At 36.9% G+C, this 22,917-nt stretch overlaps 1 protein-coding gene across 1 annotated transcript; it reads left to right on the top strand.

The window, feature by feature from the left end:
* Nucleotides 1-604: 604 nt before the first annotated feature.
* Nucleotides 605-21,837, top strand: GABPA (GA binding protein transcription factor, alpha subunit 60kDa). The gene is made up of 9 exons (XM_009582585.1): nt 605-684; nt 2,301-2,445; nt 3,341-3,425; nt 8,682-8,927; nt 12,684-12,878; nt 13,679-13,735; nt 14,671-14,811; nt 16,150-16,342; nt 21,289-21,837. Exons 1-9 carry the CDS (start codon nt 608-610, stop codon nt 21,515-21,517), a joined length of 1,368 nt encoding a protein of 455 aa, XP_009580880.1. The 5' UTR covers nt 605-607; the 3' UTR covers nt 21,518-21,837.
* The last annotated feature ends 1,080 nt before the right edge of the window (nt 21,838-22,917 follow it).

Genomic DNA, 22,917 nt, shown 5'->3' with positions numbered 1-22,917 from the left:
GCATTCATTATGCACGTATCATCAAGTGGTCACCTGTGAGAGGGATGGGTGGAAAGATGGGACAGTCAATAAACACTTTATTGTTGAGTTTATTTACCTATGAGGAAATAATGGATCTTCTGTCTAGCTTCCTTTTGCAGCATTTTATGTAAAATGCTGCTTAAATTTACAAGCAGCATCTTTCAGCCTCGCTAGGAAAGTAGTATGTAGCTGAATCTAGATGGCAAAATACGTGTAACTTTCAAAGAATTTTCAGAAGTTCTTTGCAACCAGCCACTAAAAGCTGTAGCTGGCCCATAACAAAACATTCAGTAAATTTGGATGCCTCCAAGAAAATCAGGCTTTGGGCTCTGTGCTAACATCCATTTATAGTCCTGGATGTGCCCCTAGAATGTTTGTTTGAGGAACAGGTATTATCTATTTTGTGAAACCTGTATTAGCTTTTGCCTTTATTTTTTAGATGAATCCTTGTCTTTAAAAAAACTATCCTGGTATTTGGTTTAAAAAACATTTGATAGTACACAACCCATCATCTAGTTTTGTTGGTCTGTGACTTACAAAAAAAATTCTTTTCTATTCATAGCTCTGTTCTTAAGACATTTTAGCCATGACTAAGAGAGAGGCAGAGGAGCTGATAGAAATAGAAATTGATGGAACTGAGAAACAGGAATGCACTGAAGAAAGGTATGTACTGGTTTTGCTTTTTGGGGTCCTTGGGCTGCAATTCATTTATTTATTTGTTTTCTTTAATTGGTTTCAGATTTGTGGCTGCACTCACCAAGTTGGGTTATTTAGATTTATTATTGGGTATTGTGTAATGCTTCAGAGGTGGCCATGGTTATGAAATAAGTGCAAGTGTTTTCTAGCTAGGCGAAAGAAGTAACTTTAAATTGGCAGAAGTAACTGGCTTAGTATGATCTCTGTAATCCTGCTGTTGATTGTTTCCACGGTTTTTCAACTTTATTGCTGGATACGAAGTTCTTAGTTTTGCTTGTGCTCTTCTCAGTTTTTCTGTTATCTAATTAAATGGTGGTTTTCTTGAAGTGGAACTGTAGCCACTATAGGAAACCGGTATAGTGCTATCATGTTCTTCAATCTTAATTGCTTAAATCCCAAACCGTTTTGTTTATCTCTTGCTATGTTCTTAGTAGTTCTTTTCCCCTACTTTCATGTCTGTAGGAATATGTCTACATGTACATGCTGCAAACCTTTCAGTGTATCCTTCTGTAATTGAGATAAACCTTTCAGTTTCTCCAGTCCATTGCTCTACTGTTATACAGGGTCATTTGTTTTTAACAGAGCAGAAATTATGTTCTGTATCTATTGACTATATTGTTGTTAGGGCCATTGAAACCATAGATACCGAAGTCTGATATCCTTTCACTTAATTACCTCAACCTGGTTTTTTTTCTTCCTAATGCTTCCCTCCTAATTTTTACAACTGTTTTTGAAAGCACAGAGAGGCAGTTAATGTGTTGGATAGAAATAGCTGAGGCTGGTAGGTGACCTGCTCTTTAAGAACCTGTTTTGGAGAACTGATTTAAAACCACTTATTAGTTTCTTCTTATTCTGAGCTCCTTGTATATTTTTACCACTTACAATCTGACTATGTCTGTATACTTTCTGATTTCCTTCTGTGTAAATGTAGAGAGACCAACTGTCTAAGGTCGTTAAGACATGAGTCCCATAACATTGATGTTTCTGAATGCCTATGCCAATACTGTCATCATTTTAGCGCAGGACAACCATGACACATGACTAATATTTCCTTCAAGGCTCCGTGTTGCTGTAGTTTCTTCTGGTTGTCTCTTGTATGCATTAAGTTTATCCGTGTGCTGACTAGCAAAAAGACATGGACAATTACTCTGTATGGGTGTGAACGTTTTTTCCTTCTTTTTTCCCTATCTGTTAAGTTTCTTTCTTTGTTTTTAACTTGAATATCTTTTAAATACAGTCTAGGCAAGGCAAATAGAATTAGTTTACTCTACATGCAAGTTAATAATGTAAATATACTGATTATGACTTAATCTCTTGAAATTGGTGATTTGAAAATAATCTTGGTATTTAACCTAGCTTTTTAATGGTGACAGGGTAAGAGAAGAGTTACACAGCTGTAAAATCAATGGGACCAAATTTAATAATTCACTCTCTACTCAAGCTAAGAGTTTTTCTGCACGGTATTAAGATTTCAGAGTCGGTATTACCTTTTATATAGTTTGTTTCTAACTTTTTTTAAGCTTTCCTATACCTACTGTATTAATATGTAGGTAATGATTTGTTGTATTAATTTGATATTTAAGCATCGTTGAGCAAACCTACACCACAGCAGAATTTGTGAGTCAAGCTATTGACATCAATGAGCCAATTGGAAATCTTAAGAAATTGCTGGAACCCAGACTGCAGTGTTCCTTGGATGCACACGAAATTTGCCTGCAAGATATCCAGGTAAATTGAAAGGCTGTGAAAAATTTAACCTCTTAACGGAGAAGCGTTTTACATACTTTGTCCCTTTCTTCCATTGTTCATGGAATTCATGCTTCATTCAGTATATTAATTACAATTAAGGATTTAATTTTATGTCAGGTTCATTATCATCAGACAATTTAATATGTACACACTAATTCAGTGTGAATAAAATCAAAATACTTTCAGGGTTCCCGGGGTGAGGGTAAGAACGCAAAAAATTACTACCTTGCGAATGAAAGAATGAGGGCAATGACAATACTATCTTCTCTTGAGGTAGCCCACATCATTTGTAGCTGCCTGAACTTCCGTGAGTCTAATCTTGTTTTGAATCTGAATAAAGCAAGAAGGTTTTTATACTATTCAGGTGCATAGACAGCAAAACATTACTCAAAAAATTCCAGCCTCCCCCCCTATTTTTACAGGCATCACCACATGTCAGACAGTATAGCTGTTTAGCATTGTGTTTAGCTGCATGTTTTATTTGTGGTTATAATCAGACATCTGTGGCTTCTCCAGAAACAACAGGGAGAATACTGCTTTAAAGACAAGAATTTTTATGAAGGTGTTAAAAACTGAGAAAAGGAACTGTAGATACTTTCCACAAAGTGAAGGTACTTCCAGGTATTGCATTGCTTTTTTTAGGTTAAAAACTGTCCCTGTAAGTGAAACTGCCTTAAGCAGAACAGAGTGGCGAGTTTCAAATTCTGACCAAATTCTTTCTGTTGTGTACTATGTCTACGTAGTACTAAAAATATTGGCAGGCTTCTTCAGAAAATTTGCTGCAGACACTAAGTGTTTCTAACGTTTAAAGGAGAATAAGTTTCTTATAACTGTGAGACTAATACATATTTTTAATTTTTTTGCTTTTATCAAGCTGGACCCAGAACGAAGCCTTTTTGATCAAGGAGTAAAAACAGATGGAACAGTGCAACTCAGTGTGCAAGTAATATCTAGGCAAGGTAAGTAGTTATGTTTGTCTGTTGTACAGACAAATTAATATTGTAGGAGTCCTTGTGAGCAAACCTAATCTACTATTTCTAGCTGTAAAATTGAGAAAATCATTCAATGGTCACATAGCTTCAGAATGTCTCTTTCATTGTGTACTGTGGTTATAAGTAGCAGTAATTAAAATAAATGTAATGGACTGATGCTATTTGAAATGTTTTTTTATAGTAGCTTCATATCAATTTCTAAGTAAAAACAAAGACAAAACCAAAACCCAGACAAACCTGGGTTAAATAGTGACAGCTGCAGTATGAGGCTTTCATTAAGGGTGAGTAGTTACTCATACCAGACCAAGTATCTAAGCAGGCAAAAGATTTTTGTCTCGGTAGGTGACAATTTTGTCTTTGTGACATGAACGATTACATATGAGAGTATATATAGCTAGCTGAAAATTGGTATGAAAGGCTGGGATCCCTATCTATTGTCTGTTTTCTTTGGATGAGAAGTCAGAGTAAACCATTGTGGCAGAGGAGCATTAACCAGGTGGGTAGGGATTTGTTGATGCATAGTTTTTATTTGCTTGTAGTATCAGGTATGACAGGATTTCCCCTTGTCGAATCCTCAGGAATTAGTAGCTTCATTGTTTTGCTTTTTGTCCTATTCTCCTCCTTTGCTCCCTCCGTATGTCTTGAGTGGAAGGACTGCCACCACTCACTGAGGACAACGTTCATGTTGGGCTCTGGGAACAGCTACAGATGTTTGTTGCCATATTTTCAAACGAACAGTGACAAAAAGTTCCTACTGGAGTTAGAGTATCTTTGACTATCTCTTTTGAATTATGTCAGCAAAGCAGATTAGCAAAATTTGGGGAGCGCATTTTGCTTTCTTGTGGCTTCAGTGTAGATTAGGCAGAAGAAAGACTTTCTGTTTTGTATTAACAGTATTAGGTAAGACTGACGATTTGCTTTTAATGCTGAGTGTCAGGTGACCAGTGCTAGGTTGAATCCTCGGTTCCCCGTATGTAATGGGGATTGAACTACCTTCCTGGTTTTAAAAATAGAGTAGAAATATCCTTCAGGGAACTAGAATAACTGCTCTTAATTCATGCCCAGTAACTTGTAGTGTGCAGTGCTCGGACTTCCATTTTCAAAAGGATGCAAGTCATAAATATCTTCGCTATTATCTTCCATTTTCTTCCTGTGCTTTTTTTCCTTCTTTTTTAATGTAAAACTGAGGTGCATGACCATATAGCACAAGGAGCTGCTTTTTTTTTCCCTTCTCTCTCTTCCTCTTTCCTTAAAAGAAACACCTGAGTATTAAGTACTTTTGTATGACTTTGGAACAATCCTCAGTATTGTTTTTCAGGCCATGATACTTGATACTTAAGCAACTCATAAGAAATCTGTCTGTTGAAGTCAAATAAAATATGGCAGGACAGAATATCAGAAAACAAACAGCATGGATATAAATAATAAAAGGAGGATATTTGGATCACTAACAGGGAGATGGACTTGTTATTCTGACTGCGGTGTCCCTTTGAGCGAGAGGGAAAAAACAGCTTCTTATGCCATCCACATATTTTTCTTGTACGGATGAGGTATTGAAAGATTCTCAATGTACTTATTTTTATTTTTCCCCAACTTGTATAATATATAGAATTCAGCTAGCAGTAATCAGTGATGCTAATCCTTGTGATGGATTGGACTCTCTTATTTCTTAAGAGAAAAGCTGTTATGTCAGTTCAAGTGTTCTATCAAATTTTAATTAGCTATCTGTAAATTCAAAGGAATAAACACCAGCTGAAATATAGTCCATTGTAGTTCTTTTATAGCATTTCAAACAAAGATCTCTTAATATAAGTTACAACAGATAAAATATCAGTCCTGTTTATTCTTTTTACTAGAAGGACCATCCTGTCACTCCACCTTGCCTTAACGCCCTTCTTCTGGTTTGAAGAGTGGAGATGTATATGGTTTTCCTGCCACTGTGAGAACAGCAATTTTGAGTGCAGCCCTGCTCTGTACTGCTCTGAACTAAGCCTCTTGCAAGTCTGTGGAGATCTGAGTAACTGCATTGCATCGTATGTCAAAGAATTTTAAAAAAACTTTAATTTTGAAGACCTCCATAGCAAATATTTTGGTGTTTTTTTTTTTTTTTTTTTTAAATCCAGACACAAGTTATATTTGATCAAGGCTTTCTCCTGCCTGTCTGACTATAGATAATACCAGATTAATATTTTGCCATCCTTAAGCTGTTAAGGTTGGTAGGTGTTTTTTAACTTGAGATATGATAAAATGGATTCTGACCCTATTTTTAGTTGCTTTCTTTTTTTTTGGTTTGGTTTGGTTTTGGTTTTAAGAAAAGAAATGGGTGGGGGGTAGGGAAGTGTAGGGAAGATAAACTTTTTAGGTTGTAAATGCCAGTGCTGTGTGTATGGCATAGGTTGAAATCTTTTTTGGGAAAACTTCACAGGTGGAAGATCTGGCTGGTAGTCTGTTACCTGAAGGAATTTTTTCTTGCTTTTTCTACTTCCTTAATCAGCAGAGTAGCGGCAAGCTTGAATGGAAGTACTTGCCACACTTTTTTCAGATGAACTGTGGGAGACAGAGGTAGATTGAAAGGGCCAGAATGAAAGCAGCGATCTCTGACAGTCATTGGTTTGAGCAATAGGAGGAGAGAGACCTGTATTATGGAGGTAGACAATGTAGTTTTGCTTTCTATCTCTTGTTGTTTGCAAAGTGTACGAACAGGTAGTCCAGTTAACCTGCCATTCAAGTCGTTCACGTACCACATACACAAACGAGTCAAGGCCATGTTTGTGAATGAAAGTGTTTGTAGCTGCCGTTTGTGTTGTTCTGTCTGTTATGCACACCCAAAGCACACCTGCAAGATTAACATTTTCCCAAACAGATGCTGTTCCACCTACTTTTTAAACACTTGACTGACATAAGAGGTTAGTGTCTAGCTGCTTTGAGAATTTCTGAGCACGTGTATGTAGCTGTGCTGTAGATACTTAGGCAGATTTTGGGACTAAGTGGTGGTTAAGCACGAAAGGTTCTTTGGATTTAGGTAGCTGAAGTCCGAGTCCTGTTTTAAGTGTGTAACTCCTCATTTGACTGTGGTTTCTAAACTGTTTTTTGCAATAACTAGGCTTTTATTATTTTTAGCATGTAAAGGAATGATTCATGAAAAGGAACGAAGTGTGATGAAACATAATGATTTAGATTAAAGGTGCAGTTTCACCTGTGCAGTTTCCTGTCTCTGGCTGTGGTTAATACTAGACATTTCAAGGAAAAAAAAAAACAGGTTGCCTGTAGGTCAGTCTTAACCCTAGTATATTCTCTAGCTTCAGACAATTAGCAGTGAAGGGGCTTGTACTGGCAACATCTGGACATGTCTTGGTAGCTAATGTGCTTGAATTTTTGTACTTTTTGTACCAGTTTATACTTCTGGGGTGTGTGACATTGTCACATTGTGTTCCACAACTAACGTGCTGTCCAAGGAAGACTGGACATCTGTTTTCTTATGCAGTAGGTAAAAGGAGAGGTGTGAGAAGATATGCAGACAAACCCAGTGATTTAATGTTGATCAAATGTTGCAGTAGGTTAGATGGCAGACTACTTCACAACATTTTTACTTACAAGCTGATTTCTCTAGAGACTCATCACTTTGATCTCCATTCACAGTTCTTTTGACATGTAGTTATTTGACAGACAGTGAATTATTTTGTTGAGCAATAGTGAACTGTTCCTTTCTAGAAGCTTTTTTCTTTACTGTCTCTTTTGAAGATCAGAAATAGAATCTTAACCCTTAGTGTTTTCCCTTACCCATTTCTGTCTGACTTTAAAACAAGCCTCTGCTGCGCATGTTAATCTTAGATGGCCTAGATAAAACACTTACTCTCCTAAGTAAGGTACTTTTTTGCTTTTTCTTCATGTTTGCTTCTTCATCTAATCAACCACTTACTGGTTGTCTACATCTATTTTGACTTCCTTAATTTCATATTGCTGCATATTGTACTTGCAGTCTTTGTAGTGTTCTCTTTTCTACTATTTTTCTCAAGCTGAATTCCTTTTAAAGTCTAGAGGAATACTTGTCTAAAAAAGACTTGGTTTGTTCTTACTTGTACTACAGGTAAGTACTCCATTTGTTTTCCCTTATAAACTGTGAATGGGTTGTGGTTTTAGCTTTTAAGACCGTCACCTACAGAACCTACCATCTCACATTGAGCTTTAATATAGATTAGATGGGAGGGACACAAAGTAATGCCTTACTGCACAAGAAGTTACTCTGGCCATGTGATGTTCTGTGAATCCTACCTTCAACTGCCTGACCCTAGTCAAGGTTTTCCAAGTCATAATACAATGGAATTTTACAGATACTTTTTTTTTTTTTGTGCAAATATGTTTGATAAAAATCTCTTGAAGAAGTGTGGTTGTAATGGAAATTATATGGCACAAAATCGAAATAATTTTTTTCTGTTTAGCATATTATAATGACAAGAATACATATTATCATGACTTCTATACAAAGTCAGAAATTTGGTGAGGCACCAGATGGACAAAAAACCTTCTCAGAAGATGACAGAGAAGGTGGTAATACAAAGAACACAGTGAATGTGTTCTTTATTGCTGCAGAATACATACAGACATATCTTCAAACTCCGTGGTCTAATATCTTAACAGATAGACATAAAACCAAAACATGAATAGCTGATGAAGTTTAAAACATGAAGAGTTTTCTAGTTTTCTTTTAACTTGCTGTTGAACACACTGCCTCTTGCATGCACTGAAAGAAAACGTTAACTCCTGTGTGTAGACCCCAGAGATAGCAGGGAAATACTGTAAAGGCTGAAAGAAATGCCTCTTGGTTGGGCGAAAGAGGTGGATGCTTGTTCTGGTTTTTTGGGCTTTGCTTTTATTTTTGCTTTGGTTTGCTGTATTTCTTACAGACCAAAATACTTGTTCTTTGTGCCCACATGCTGAACATTCTGTTCAAGATATGTGAAGTGGATCACCTAAATAGAACAGGAAGCTATAATACTGGGGGAGGAAAGAGGGACAGCTTTGTATTCACCTTACTAAAGTATATACTGTGTAATAGAATATGTCATTCTAATTTAGGACTCTTGCATAAATTTGGTGATGCTTTTGTGTCATGCTTCTTTCCGATGTATGCTAACACCTATTAATCAGAAAGCTTTAAAACAATGTTTTTGTCATATTTGCATTGCTACTTTTAAGTTTTGTGTTTGTTCTTTCTATACCTAGGAATAGAGCCCAAGTTAAACATCCTTGAAATTGTGAAGCCTGTGGAGACTGTGGAGGTAGTGATTGATCCGGATGCTCATCATGCAGAGGCTGAAGCTCACCTTGTTGAGGAAGCTCAAGTGATAACCTTGGATGGAACAAAACATATTACGACAATTTCAGATGAAACCTCTGAACAAGTGACACGATGGGCTGCAGCATTGGAAGGCTACCGAAAGGAGCAGGAGCGCCTTGGAATACCCTATGGTAATAATACATGACTCTGTGTGTGTGCGCATGCGTGTGTTCAGGTAGTGGCTGGGTTCTTTTGTTCGTTTGGAGGATTGGTGTTTTTTCATAAATGATAATTAATTTTGGTTATATAATTAAAGTGCTCCAATACCTCAGAGAAGGCTTCTTATGGTATAGGTAAGTACAATGCAAATATCTGCATAAGAGAGGGCTAAAGAGAAGTAGAATCAGTGCTTGTAATAGTTTTATTAAAATAGTGCTTTTTGCTCCATAACCTTCTTGTCATTGCAGTTTTTAGAAAGCAGTTTTCTTCTTCCTCCCCTCCTTAAAAATGTATGTGTTAGTGATAAAGCTCTTTTTCATGTGTGTCTGAATTCGAACTAGACTCAGTACTTGGTGGGGGTTGCCTCTTAAGATACTGAAACAAATTGTTCATAGGTTGTAGGATGCTGAGTACGGTGTAAAATCAGATTTTGCATGGAAAGCCGTACTTGACTTCATACTGGAAAAAGATGATTCAGAACTGAATATGTCTTCTGGTAGATCATCATCTCTTTTGAATTAATGTTGTTACTTAGCAGGCTGCTAACTTAATGTTATCTTAGAAAAAGCATCTCTGAATGCCTGCTTAGGATTGAACTGAAACTGTGGGTTTTAGACCTACATCACGTTCAGGAGATTATCCAGCTGAGTTGCTTGTTGTGACTTGCAGAAATGTACTGTCAAGGCATATTCAGCACATGAAGCTGTAATATCTAAGCAGACCTGCAAAACTGGAATATATTTGGCAAGTGGGATATTTGGAGGTGTTTAAGAATTCCAGTGAAGTTGCAGGTCTTTGCAGGACATGTAACTTGTCAATATTTTGAATGTATTTTTGATAACTAAAGCAATGGCTTTTTCATGCCTTTTTGTTTTTCTCGGTGGCAAGCGCTTTCAAAGTAGTTTTCATCTGTTGATAATTAAGGTTTTGATGCAGAATGTTGGGGGGGTGGGGGGGAGAAAGTGAGGCATTATCAGGAGCAGACTGATATTTTTCAGGATGTTCTCCCATTAATGTAAGAAGAAAATTACTTAAAACCATGTTGTTGTTATGTTGAATAATGTTGTTAATAAACTTTAATAAGTTTAAGCTGCTTTAAGAAAACCCTATAACCCACAACTGTGACTTTAAAAGTTTAATGTCTTCTGTGTCATGGGAGTGCAGATTTTCCACGAAAATCATACTAGTTCAATATGGCAGAGATCTCTGTATTAAGAATAATAGTGTCCTCTTGATATCAGAAAAATGTGCTAACCTGCCTTCCTAGAAAGAACAAAATTTTAAACGTTATCTGAGTTGACACTGTAGGGACTTGGATTGAAAGAAGGCACCACTAAGTTCTACGTTATTGGAGAGTAAAGAATGTTCTTAAGGTTCTTATGCAGTCCCCCAAAAAAGCCTTTTTTTTCCCCCCAACGTTTATAAATATACATCTTAAAAAATAGAAAAAGAAGCCAGTTTTCTTCAAAGAGTTGTGAGCCTTGGTTCTGTGAAGTTCTCTGAAATTATTCATCCGAAATTATTCCTTGAATCTTTTCAAAAGACAGGTTATGCTGATATTAAATGTCAAGTCCAGTCAGTAAATAATCATCATCCAGAAAGGTAGTCGTTCAGTATCTTCATCCTTACAGGTTTCTCTGTTTTGCTGCAAATGGAAAATTAGCTTTTAGCAGGTCTTTAAAATGTTGTGGCTTTCCCTTTGTGTTATGTTTTGGTGTGTTTTACTAGAGATTACAAATTCTTAGCTGTTAAAGGTTATTTCTGCTAACAGAATCCAAAAATTCGGTACCATTGCAAAGGTCCCTAGGAAGAAGGAAAATATGTGTGTTAAGCACTGGCATTTAAATGATCTGTATGTTGTGTTCTGTTGAAATGTCAAACAGGCATCCCAAAACTTGATGCTGTGGCTTGTTTGATTCAAATACAGGTATGCATTGGGTCCTATTGTATCAAATCTTGGTTTAATGATTTGTTGTGGTCTTTGTAGATGTGGTATATTACACTTACTGTTTTATATTTTTATCTCTCTATATATAGTGCATGTTTATTAGCCCACCCGTGTGGTGGGTTGACCCCAGCTGGCAGGTGAGCCTCCTCACTTGCTCACTTCCCCTCCAGAGGCATGGGGGAAAGAATCAAAAGGGCCAAAGCGAGTTTAAAAAAAAAAAATCATGGGTCGAGATAAAGGCAATTTAATAAGCTGTCCTGGCTGTGTCCGCTCCCAGTTTCCTGTGCACCCCCAGCCTACTCGCTGGGGTGGCCAAGTGAGAAACAAAGAAGGCCTTGTGCCTTGGAGTCCAATACTCTCTGACCAGGTTCTTTTAGATATTCCATGCATGGAGGGTGTAATGTTTAATACCAAATTTACTTGAAGATGGTTGATGTTACATGGGATTTCTGATTTAGCAGAGTGATACAAATTATACTAAAAACACAATACAAAGGTAAGTTACACTTAGAAAAATACAGCAATTGCAATACACTGTTCAATCACAATACCAATGTGATTCCCATTACCCGTCTCTGTATAATACGCTTACCATCACAATGTTGGGTGTCCCCATTTGCCAGGAAGGAATACCAGCCGAAGCCCGTTGCTCTTTCGAAATCCTTTTGCTAGTTGTCTAGTTTGTGTGATCTATGTTGGGCTGAGCAATGTATTCACTCCCCCCATGCTAGTCTGGCTGACTCAGGGAGATGTTTACAGCACCAGTTGATCCACTCAGCTGTTGATAGCTGTTTATCTAAAACAAAGGTTACCCTCTGCCTCCTTTTTTGCATTTGCAAATGCTTCTTTGCATTATTCTCTGAGCTGCATGGGGACTTCACCCTTGCCCATCTCCTCTGAGCCTTCTTCCATTGTAGGGGAGTCACGTCCCACGCCTAGGGCTTTAGTCAGTCACACCTTGACTCTGTGCCAGCACTGCTCAGCAGTAGCTAAAACATCAGTGTGTTACCAACGCTGTTTTGGTCACCAACCTAAAACACAGGACCATATGGGCTGCTATAAAGAAAATTAACTCCATCCCAGCCAAACCCAGTACCATGGTGATTTTAAATAGTTTAGAAACTGGGATAATGTGGATGAGTTTAGAGTGTAATATTTCATCATAATCACACGCTGATGAACGTATTTGAGGAAGAGCATCCTGGTGTGAGAGAGACTACTCTTTTTCGAAACTAAAGACCTATGGAAAAAGAAAAATAATAATTTTCTGTGTTCGAGAAATGTCGGGCGTAGTTCTGATGTAAAAGCTTTTGCTAAAGAAAATGCCTTTTTTGCCCTTTCCATCTCCCCACCAAGCAACACCACTCTGTCAGCATTTTAAGAGGAGTCAACTTTCCATCCAGTCATATTTGGTGATAGTAACTACACTTGTTGATGTTATGTATTTTATTTTATGGAAGTTACTGTATTAATGAAAACATACCATCATTGGACTTTAGCTGAATAGTAGCATTGACTGGCCTAGAAGCAGGCCCTTTTAAAAAAATAAATAAATAGATAACAAGAACCCCCTAAATAAAGTTTTTTAAAAGGCTTCAGAAAAGGTCATACAAAAAAAAAATGAACTCTGGGTTATGCTTGTTTGAATGCTCTAGATCAGTAGCCACTTATATTTCATTCTTGTTGTCAGCTATGGTAAGGTCTAGCTCTGTATCCTCAGTGAGGAGGAACCTTGCAGTATATAATGGGATGATCTGCAGTTTTGTCTCTCTTTTCCCAGACCCAGTGCAGTGGTCGACAGACCAGGTGCTCCACTGGGTGGTGTGGGTGATGAAGGAGTTCAGCATGACTGACATTGACCTCAATGCGCTCAGCATTCCCGGGCGGGAGCTCTGCAGCCTCAGTCAAGAAGACTTCTTCCAGCGCGTCCCACGGGGAGAAATCCTCTGGAGCCATTTGGAGCTTCTTCGAAAGTGTATGGGAGATTTTTCTGTAACTGATTTTACTTACTCCCCCACCCCTCTCTTTTTTTTTTCCTTTCTTTCTTTAAAGATGAAACCAATTGTGAGCAGTTGTTTTTCCTCTATTTAATATTGGCAGTAAAAATGAGGGCTTCAATACAAGATAACGGGAGGTATTAGTGAGAATGTCTGCTGTTATGAAACATGTCTGCATATTAAACACTGTTTGCCCGTCTTTCATCAAACTTCATAACAAATAAGGAGGAAGTAGTGACTGATGATTCCACCTTTGTTTTAATAAAGATTTTTAGTTTGTGCATCTCCTGAATTTGACAGTTTTATAATTAAATATTGATTCTGAGTTATTTAATGTACATCTCTGTCATATAGAAGTGAAGATTATTAAGCATAGGAAATGAAGTCCTTAGATTGTACACAACACAACCGATAAGTGATGCATTGTATGTGTATAATGCTATAATGTATATGTGCATTTTAGATTTACCATGCTTGGATGTAACTTGGCAGACTAAAACCTATTTCCATTTTCATTTACATGATATAGCTAAAGGATTTAGGGGATGGAGAATGCATAAGATACCTTGAAATTCACCATGTACATCCTTATTTCTAAAAATTGAATGACAGACATTAAATGTCTCTACTCATAAGACCATGAACTAGCATGTCTCTTGCAAACTGATACCAAATTTTGACTTTTTTCCTCTGTGAAATACAAAAGTTTTTGATCTTCAGGTGACTTGAAATTTGTAGGTTAAATAAAAACTTACTTTTTTTTTTTCCTCATTTGCAGATGTGTTGGCTAGCCAAGAACACTCTGGAGAAATAGCAACTGTTACTATTGATCAGCGTAAGTACTTCTTCCAGCAGTTAATTTACGCAATTAACTGTTCGCAGGTTTAGCACTGTACTTTGGTTCAGCTCTATAATAGTACAACTTTTAGAAAATCACTCGAGAGAGTAGTTTTCCTTTGTGAGGGGAGGAGGGCATAGTTTAAACTTCAAAGCAAAATGTTGGGTTTCTCGATATTTTGTTATTGTCTGAAAGGTGGTGTATGACCTGAACTATGAAAGTTTCTAACTTTCGTTTTGGATGGTAGGTTCTCCACTCTCTTGAAATAAGCTGTCTAGGACACATATTTGAGGTCTTGAGTTGTTCTGTTTTTTTAGGTTATATATTGCGTTAATGAATAGGTATATTAAAATGTTATGATTTCAAAAGAAAGCGTTTCCAAAAAGTGAAAGGGAGTGTGGAAGAGAGGTCTTGCTTAGAAACCAATACTAGAAAAAATACATTAAAGTAACATTCCAGTTATTTGAAACTTATTTTTCCAACTGAAGCAGTGTCATCAATTATTTAAATGAATCAATTTTCAGAAGACTTGCAGGCAGCTTATATGTTAAATAGATGGACTGTGTATTACATACTGGGTTTGTTTCTGCTTAAAGACACCTAGAGGGGGGCATTTGCATCCTCTTATACCATTGCAGTAGAAGCGTATTTAATTGCTGTTTGAATAGCAGGTATGGAGGGTTGTACAGTGACTATAGAGAAAAGTGCATTATCTGTAATGTGGCATCTCTGCTACGAGTCTAAAAGCACAATTTCCACTGTAAGAGGTAAAAAGTCTTTAAATTATTCTTAGCATTGTGATTTATACAGCGTATCTTTTTAGCAAAGGAAAAAACTAGCTTCTGTGTGATAATACAGGTAATAAATAATATATGCCTGTTTCTGTGCCAGCAGTTTATAATTGATGTTCTGCAATGTTCTCTGCTTTACAGCTGTGCAGATTATTCCAGCATCTGTACAGCCTGCTACCCCAACCACCATTAAAGTAATAAACAGCAATGCAAAGGCAGCTAAAGTACAGAGAGCTCCAAGGATCTCTGGGGAAGACAGAAGTTCCCCTGGGAACAGAACAGGTATTGTCTCCATTATTTTTAAATGCAAATGCAGTAAACACTTGCTTGTTAATTTGAATTACAGTTTTGTAGAACACATCTTTGTCACTCTAAATGTGAGGTTTGTAGAAGTCCATGTGGTATGAACGGGACTGTAGCTATAAAATATATCACAAGCCCATGCAGACCTGGCAGGTTGGTTAGCTCACACACTATGGGCACTATATTAATGTGGTGCCACAGCTTTTGAGTGCTGCAGTACATGAAATGCATAAAGTTGTTTCTCTTCCTATCACTTAACAGTCTGTCCTCTCAAACCACTGCATAGCATTTATTCAAGCTTTTAACTTCTTTCCACGTTCCATTTGCAGAAAGAGGAGAAAAGAAACTGTATGTTGTAGAATCCTAGCCTAGATACTACTTGCTCTACTTGTTCCCCTCCTCCCCTCCCCCCAATTTGGTGACTTTAGAATTTAGCAAGTTTCAGATTTCTTATTTTGTTAAATGAATGGACCTTCTGGAAAACTGCATGCTAAATCTGCAGTTTATTTTTGGAATTACTGTTATTCGTACATACTCTTTGATTATTAATAACTCATCTTAATTTCTTTATCTTATTTTTTCTTGCTGTCATTTTTGCTTTTGTTCTTTTGTTGTGAATTTTTCTGTTAAATCCTTTCCTCTCCTTTCCCTTGAATTTTTATACTCTCCATAAAAGTCTATTATTATATTATTCAGGATTCTTAGGCCAAGATTTTATCGGCTGACATCAGTGGGGAATACGCTGTGTTTATCCCTTTAGACATTAGGTCTGCTATCTGAATCTCATAGAGAATTTAGGAATTTAACTGCAGATACCCGAGTTAAAAAGAAATATAATGATTGGACATGAAAGATGTTATACTGACGTAAGCTGAAGTTTGGGGTGGGGGAGGAGTTGTATTTCTAATATTTCATGTTGAAAATTGGAGACTAAACTATTTTTTAAAAAAACAGCTTCTATTACATATATTTATATGTGTGTGTGTGCGTGTGTGTGTATATGCCTGAAGAGGAATAAGAAGCTCTTGCTAAATGTGTTCTATCTTTTTTTTCTTAAGTTCTAGGGACAGATTTATGAGAAATCTTGATTATTTTTTTTCTGTATTCATCAGTTTCTTTTTTAATAGATTAATACTGATGTCTTTGCAGGAAAATGTTTACAAAAGAATAATTAGAAGCAATTAATTAAGTGCAAGTCTTCCTTCCATCATATATTCTGTGTTGGTCTGCTTTAATATGTTGGTTGAAAATTTTTAGCTATGAGGGGAACATAAAAGAGACTAATTGAAATGGATCTTGTTATTCCTATTTCAACAGGAAACAATGGCCAGATCCAGTTGTGGCAGTTTTTATTAGAACTTCTCACTGACAAAGATGCTCGGGACTGTATTTCTTGGGTTGGTGATGAAGGAGAGTTTAAATTGAATCAACCTGAACTGGTTGCGCAAAAATGGGGACAGCGCAAAAACAAACCCACGATGAACTATGAGAAGCTTAGTCGGGCTTTGAGGTAAGGAACTTTAGGAACTGATCAGGTATGAAGTGATTGGCTTCCACTTGGCTACTTTATTTTTAACTATCATAATGCAAGACTTGCGGCTTTTTTAGTAAAGGGATAAACAGATCCTCTGAAGCTACTCCTTCCCATCAGATCGTGCGAGTCTTAGGGGCAAGGTATTTGTTGGGCTTTTTTTCTTTTTTTTCTTTCTTTCTTTTTCTTTTTTTTTTTAAAGAAGCTAGTACAGTAACTTCTTGAAAATATATTTTCTTTTTTCAAGATTATTGAACACTGACATGATAGTTAATTTGGGTAGCTCACTTTCAGAAATATATTTCTTTTTGATGTATCTTCAGCATTTATGCTTTCAGTAGTGTGCCAAACAATACTGATTATTGGTGAAAGATACAGAAATATGTGAATACTCTGAATTATTGACTTATTTTTATATTTTACAATTTTTTTGTTTGTGTTCCTCTTGTTCTTGTTACGGTATAAAGCGGATACTTTCCTGTAATTACGTAATCGTTAGTAGTTTTCTGTATGTAACAATTTTTTCTGTATGTAACAAAACTTTTTCTAAGTTCAAATATTCATTATCATTCCATTGTTCTTATGGTAGGGGTGTTAAATTGAAAAATACAGTTGACAGGTAAGTTTCAACAGTAGTTTTGATTCCAACATAGTGAACTTTTATCATATGAAGAAATGGAAGCATTTCAGGCTGTCTTCATTCCATCGTGATTTTGGAGTTTGACATTGGTAAAAGGGACTTGTATCATTGAATCACTGTAGGTGATGTGCTTGAGGAGGGGGAAGAATGCAAGTACCTGAATTTTAGACTTTTTTCCCCTGATTATTTTGGCCTCTGGAATCGTTTGAAGATTCATCCAAGTTCTCTGAAATTATTAAGATTGAACTTCTAATTTCTTATTCTGATATAGTTAAATCTATTTCTCTTGATTAGTTTTCAAGAAAGGTATTTATTGCCTAATCCTGCAAATTATTTAAGCAGTTTTAGGAACTCTCTTTATTTGAGTGAAGCTGCATATTGGTTGAAGTCTGGGATCTAAGATTTACTTTTCAGCATTTCCACTTTTGGCTACATTATTTTTTTTAAAAGGAAGTAAATTCATCTAGCGTTGTTTAAAAAAAAAATCAACTTCTATTTAAAAATACCTCTATGAGAAATGATGGTAAAGTTACCATTTTCTGGCTTTCTTTAGTCTTTTAGGGAGGATTTAAATAACGTCAGTATGTATAATGCAGAATGAGTACTTTCACTGGGGGAGATAGAAGTCTAGAAGACCATGAATGGCATAGAATCAGTAAAGAATGACTGCTCGGTGTCTCACTTACATGAACAGGAGGCAATCAGAAGAAACTGGCAGGCACCAGATACCCAGCTTAACTATACCCTTTCATTTGTCTTGTAACTTCTTCAGGCACAGCATTGTGGATGCCAGAATTATTTTATGAGTTTGAGAGGAAAGTGGACAAATCAATGAAAAAGAAATATTTTGAAGGATATTAGGTATGGAAAGATGCAACCTCTAGAAGTTCCTGAGCCCCAGATCACTGAAAGCAAGGAAGAGCATTGATACATGCTTAGTCTACTTTAATGCTTTTCCTTAGATCTTTAGTCTGGTCTTGTATGGCTGTTCTTGTATTATTTATATATTAAATTAGAATGTTACTTTTTTCGTAGGATCACAGAATCCTTTGGGTTGGAAGGGCCTCAGGAGGTCTCTGGCCTAACCTCCTGCCCAAAGCAGGGCTTTTTCAGTAGAGCTGCTCCCCAGCCTGTATTGTTGCAATACCATTCCCATATTTCCAACCTGGTTTGGGGAATCTATGCATTTGTGTGCTGAAGGTATATGTGAAAACTTTCTGGAACATAAAAATTATGTAAATGATGCTAATGTTTTTTGGGTTTTGTCAACAAACTCTGCAGAAGATCTCAAAGGCAGCTGAAGAACTTTAGAATAATGATCTTATCACTGGGATATTAAACAGATGTCTGCACAGTAATTTGCATAAATCACTATTAGAGAAGTTTTGCATTTGTATTTTAGTCCCAGAATTACAGAAATCACATTCCTCAAAATGTTGCCATTTTGGCAGCTGCATCGATATTGACATGTTTTCTAACAGTTGAATGCCTGAAGGGATGTTTAATGCCTCTTGCTACTCCCATGAGAATCACTGTTGCCAAGCTAAAATTTTATTAAATGGTAATATGTTTTGTTTACTAATGTACTGAAATTACTGTGTCAATTTTTGGTTAATACAGAAAATGATGTTGATATTATTGAGAAATGTGCTAGCTCTTCTGCCCAGCTGTAGGAAAACCAGGCAGTATAGAAAGTAGGGCAGGGTGAAAAACGGCAGAGCAGCTTTTTTTGTTACATGCATCTTGGTAAATTTTCTAAAATCAACATCTGTTTAGTTATCCAGTAGGGAAGTGAGACTTGAAGAAAAATAATTAATCCCCTGTATTATTCTGAAACAAAGTTTTCATGTGACTCGGAACGTTCCAGTAACTAAGGCTTTGTAAACTTGCATGGGTATTTATTTTTATTTATTTTTAGCTTTCTATATTTTTGAGTAAGCAAATGCTGTAATCAGAAATGCTTTCAACATAATATTGAAAAAATCCTCTCACCACATTGCCTGAATTCTAACTTGAATGTTTCTAGCATGAGATGTGGGAATCTTGCATAGTTTTGGGCTTTTGCATAAATGTGGACTAATTTCCTGTGGTCCTTTTCCTTTCTGATCGTATCAGTAATGCAGACTAAATCATTTAAAGAAATTTATTCAGTTTTGTAAAGCCTTTTTCTACAGCATTATTTTGAGACGGTCGTTATTGTACAGGATTGTACAATAAATGTAAATGCTTGTACAGAGTTAAATAACTTACAAAAAAAAAAAAAGAAAATTTGACCAGTGCACTTGACATATGCCATGGCCACATTTTACAAACTCTGGCTTTCTGCAGATGCTTCGTATTGACCCAGGTGAGCACAGCTCCCAGTTCCCCAATTTCTCTATGTCCAGTACCCTGTCACATTCAACATGAATGCCTGCCCAATGTTCCCACGCTCTAAACTATATGGTATTTCTCTAAGCTATACTGTATTTCACACGCGAGGGCCACACCAGGGTATCGCTCATCCTTCCCCAATTCTGCCCAGGACTGCAAGACTGTACTTCAAAGCTGAACATAAACTATCATCACACCCTCTAGGTTTCAGGGTTCATCTAACCCATTATAACTAAACCTCATTACCTCACTAGGATGTGATGGACACCATACAGCAACAGATCCTTTAGCTGGTGCCAAGAAGATGCTTTGGAGGATAGGGCTGGCATGGAGAAGTGCTGAGTGGCAGTGGAGTCGCAGTTAAGAACAAGCTTAATGATTGTGGAGGAGAAAACAGAGAGGAGCTGAGGGAGGTGCAGGTGTTGGCTTGGCGGGGTGGAGTGAGGAGGAGGACTGAAGAGGAAGCTTTTGTGTGACTGTATGGCATTCAGGAGAAAGGTGAAGGAGAGCTTTGGCAAATGGACCAAACTTTCTTTACCCACAGAGCAATAGCAAGCTATTTTGACAGTTCTTGTACTCCATAAAGACCTCTGTGGCTTCTTGCATCATATCAGTAACCAGCAGGCTTTCCAACATTTTTTCTACCTAGTCTGTCTCTCATCCTATCTTTGCTTTCATCCTGTTGCTTAGATCCTGACCCTCAAAAGTAAGAAATTAAAAGGCGCTTTTTTTTCAGAATTTGTGGTGTCTGAAGAAATTCGGTTGGATTCTAGTAACTTACCTCTTTTCCACTAGAGCTGGGAGACAGAAGTTAATCTTTTAATTGACTTAATTTTGCTGGTGAATGAGAATTATCTTTGCTTTACAAGCATATCACTCAGAGGATTGAGTTTTAGACAGTCAAGAAATCTGGGCTCATTTGTACTACATTTGGGTGATGGTTTTGAGGAAATTAAACTGTGGGGTTTTTTTTTTTTGGTTGGTTAGTTTTGGTTTTGATTTTTTCCAAATGTATCACAAGCTTGTTAAGCTCATCAAGTCCAAGTTATGTCCCAGCCACTTAGGTTTTCTTAAGGAGAAATGTGACATGTGTTCTATTAATGCTTGCAGTGAGACAAGATCAGCAACAAAACTGTAAAATTCTAACTTCTGTTTTATTGGTATCACCTAAAGTTTTGTAATGTCTCTGGAGTACAATGGGTCATTTAGACTTTGTTACCTTTACTGCACTTCTGCCCAGTCTGGTAATTCTTTTGTGACGCAATGTAAAAAGTATTCATAGTTAGAGAAGTCACTTTTAATTGTAAATAAAGGCAAAGGATGTAGTTTTGCGGGCATATGAACTATATAGAAATAAAAAAAACGAAACATGCTTTTATAGTTTTACTTCCATCTTTGAAAACAATAGGGAGAGAATGGCTGCTTTAGTATCATAGAAACTACAATGCTAATTTTCAAACTGCTTCCAACATTAATGTTTTCCTCAGAAAAGCAGAGACAAGAGTAAAGAAAGCAAAGGACAGTAATGAGGGGGGAGACAACATTTTCTTATTAAGGCAAAGACTATAGAAAACTTATACTTCCCTCCTCCCCCCCCCCAGCTGTTTTTAGACTGCTCCGAGACCTTCATTTCTGAACTGGTGCTTCCGACTGCCTAGAAAATCGTTACTATGTATGTAGTACATAGTATCTCCTTAACATATCAAGGTGCAGGGACAATTTTCAACCCTCTTCCCTTTTCTCATATAAGAAAATGTATCTTGGTATATGAAATTATATGAGAATCTTGATGAGAAAAAGATTCATATTTTGGCCTCTGAGTGACCTTAAGTAAATAGCAGATGTGTATGGAAGTTACAATGCTGAAAATTTACATTGATTTTTTTTCTTTTTTTTTTTTTTCTTTTTACAGGTATTACTATGATGGAGACATGATCTGCAAAGTGCAAGGCAAGAGGTTTGTGTACAAATTTGTCTGTGACTTGAAAACTCTTATTGGATACAGCGCAGCAGAGTTGAATCGGTTGGTCACAGAATGTGAGCAGAAGAAACTAGCCAAGATGCAGCTCCATGGCATTGCACAGCCAGTTACAGCAGTGGCGCTAGCTACAGCATCCCTGCAAACAGAGAAAGATAATTAAGCACTAGGACCTGAAAGTGGGAGCCTGAGGCCTTTCCTATATAACCAGAGCAGCTCCTGCTCTTACCTTTGTCAGAATTGGAAACTTCTTTTGTTTCTTGACAGTACAATATAGAGCATGATTTTCTATAAAGAACTGGGACTTGCATAAATTTGGATCTTTTAACAGCATATATTTCAATATAAGTTGAGGGATCACCACAACTTCTGCAACTTTGAGTCAGGGCCTCTGTGATATGCAATCTGAAATTGGTTGAGAAAGGTTGAACTGGTCAGCGCTCTGTGTCCACAGCTGTACAAAGTAATTTTTGCAGCGCTTTTAACAAAAATGAAGTACCTACAGCAAGCAGGCTGATCAGTTGTCTGAACTCAGTCCTTTCCAGTCTTTTGTTCTCTGCTGAACTACCAAATGGCATTTGATGCTTTCAAAGTTAAACATGTTCATTATCCTCATTTAATCAAGCAGAGCCGAAAGACACATTAAACGTTACAAAGCATCAGGTTCTTAAAACAGCTTCTGTGTTTATAAGCAAAGGAAACTAAGACTAGACCGAACTGAAGATCAGTGCTGAAGAAGGAGATCCAGGTTTAGATCTGGCTTAGGTGAAAAGCCAATTATGAGTATTTCACTGTAATATGTAGATAATATGCATATATGAGGGCAAGTACTTACCTGTTTTGAAAGACATTGTTAACGCTAGCCATTTAGCAAAAAGCGAAGACAAACTTCTTCCCCCACTACCACCCCCCATCAGGTGATTTGAAAACTTGAAAAAATAGCCTTCACCCAAAGAGTAGTTTGTTTTGGTGGGGGTTGTTAATGCTCTGTTCTGCAGGGTGCTTATACCTGCACAGTAGTCAACCTTAGTAACTGAAGACTTAAGTTAATCACAGTCCGTAGTCCCTGCTGAGAAACAAAATGCAAGTTGAAAATAGTTTTACAGAGAACTGAAGTTTGATTTCCAAATTACTGTACAGTCTGACATATATTAAAATACAAAGATGTATTTTTTATTTAAAATTAATTTCTTTCTGAACTTCAAGTGATGTTTTTGAAGCTTCATAAGCCAAATGCATGCTCCAGAGCTGGGTGCAATTTGAAGTCTGGATGATGAATAGAAATAGTTGGAATGTATCCTGAATTCTGAGCTACGGAGAGTACTTCATGCAAACTTACTTGTGCAGTAAGAAGTAGGCTGCAACTTTTGAGCTTCAGTACTAATGCCTATTAGACTATTTCTTTTGATGGCTGAAAATGGTGCTATTTTGGGTTTGCTTTTGCCCCTTCATGTTATTAAACAGTATAAATATTATGTCACCATGCGTATTTTCCAACTTTTTAGAAGTGAAACCCCCTGTGGTAACACTTAACAATTAAAACGCAGATGTATGAGGGAAAAC

This window comes from Fulmarus glacialis, unplaced genomic scaffold (assembly GCF_000690835.1).
Source record: "Fulmarus glacialis isolate BGI_N327 unplaced genomic scaffold, ASM69083v1 scaffold36347, whole genome shotgun sequence".
Lineage (NCBI taxonomy): Eukaryota > Metazoa > Chordata > Aves > Procellariiformes > Procellariidae > Fulmarus > Fulmarus glacialis.
The sequence above is the reverse complement of the archived record's forward strand: the minus strand, read 5'-3'. Positions and strand labels throughout refer to the sequence as shown.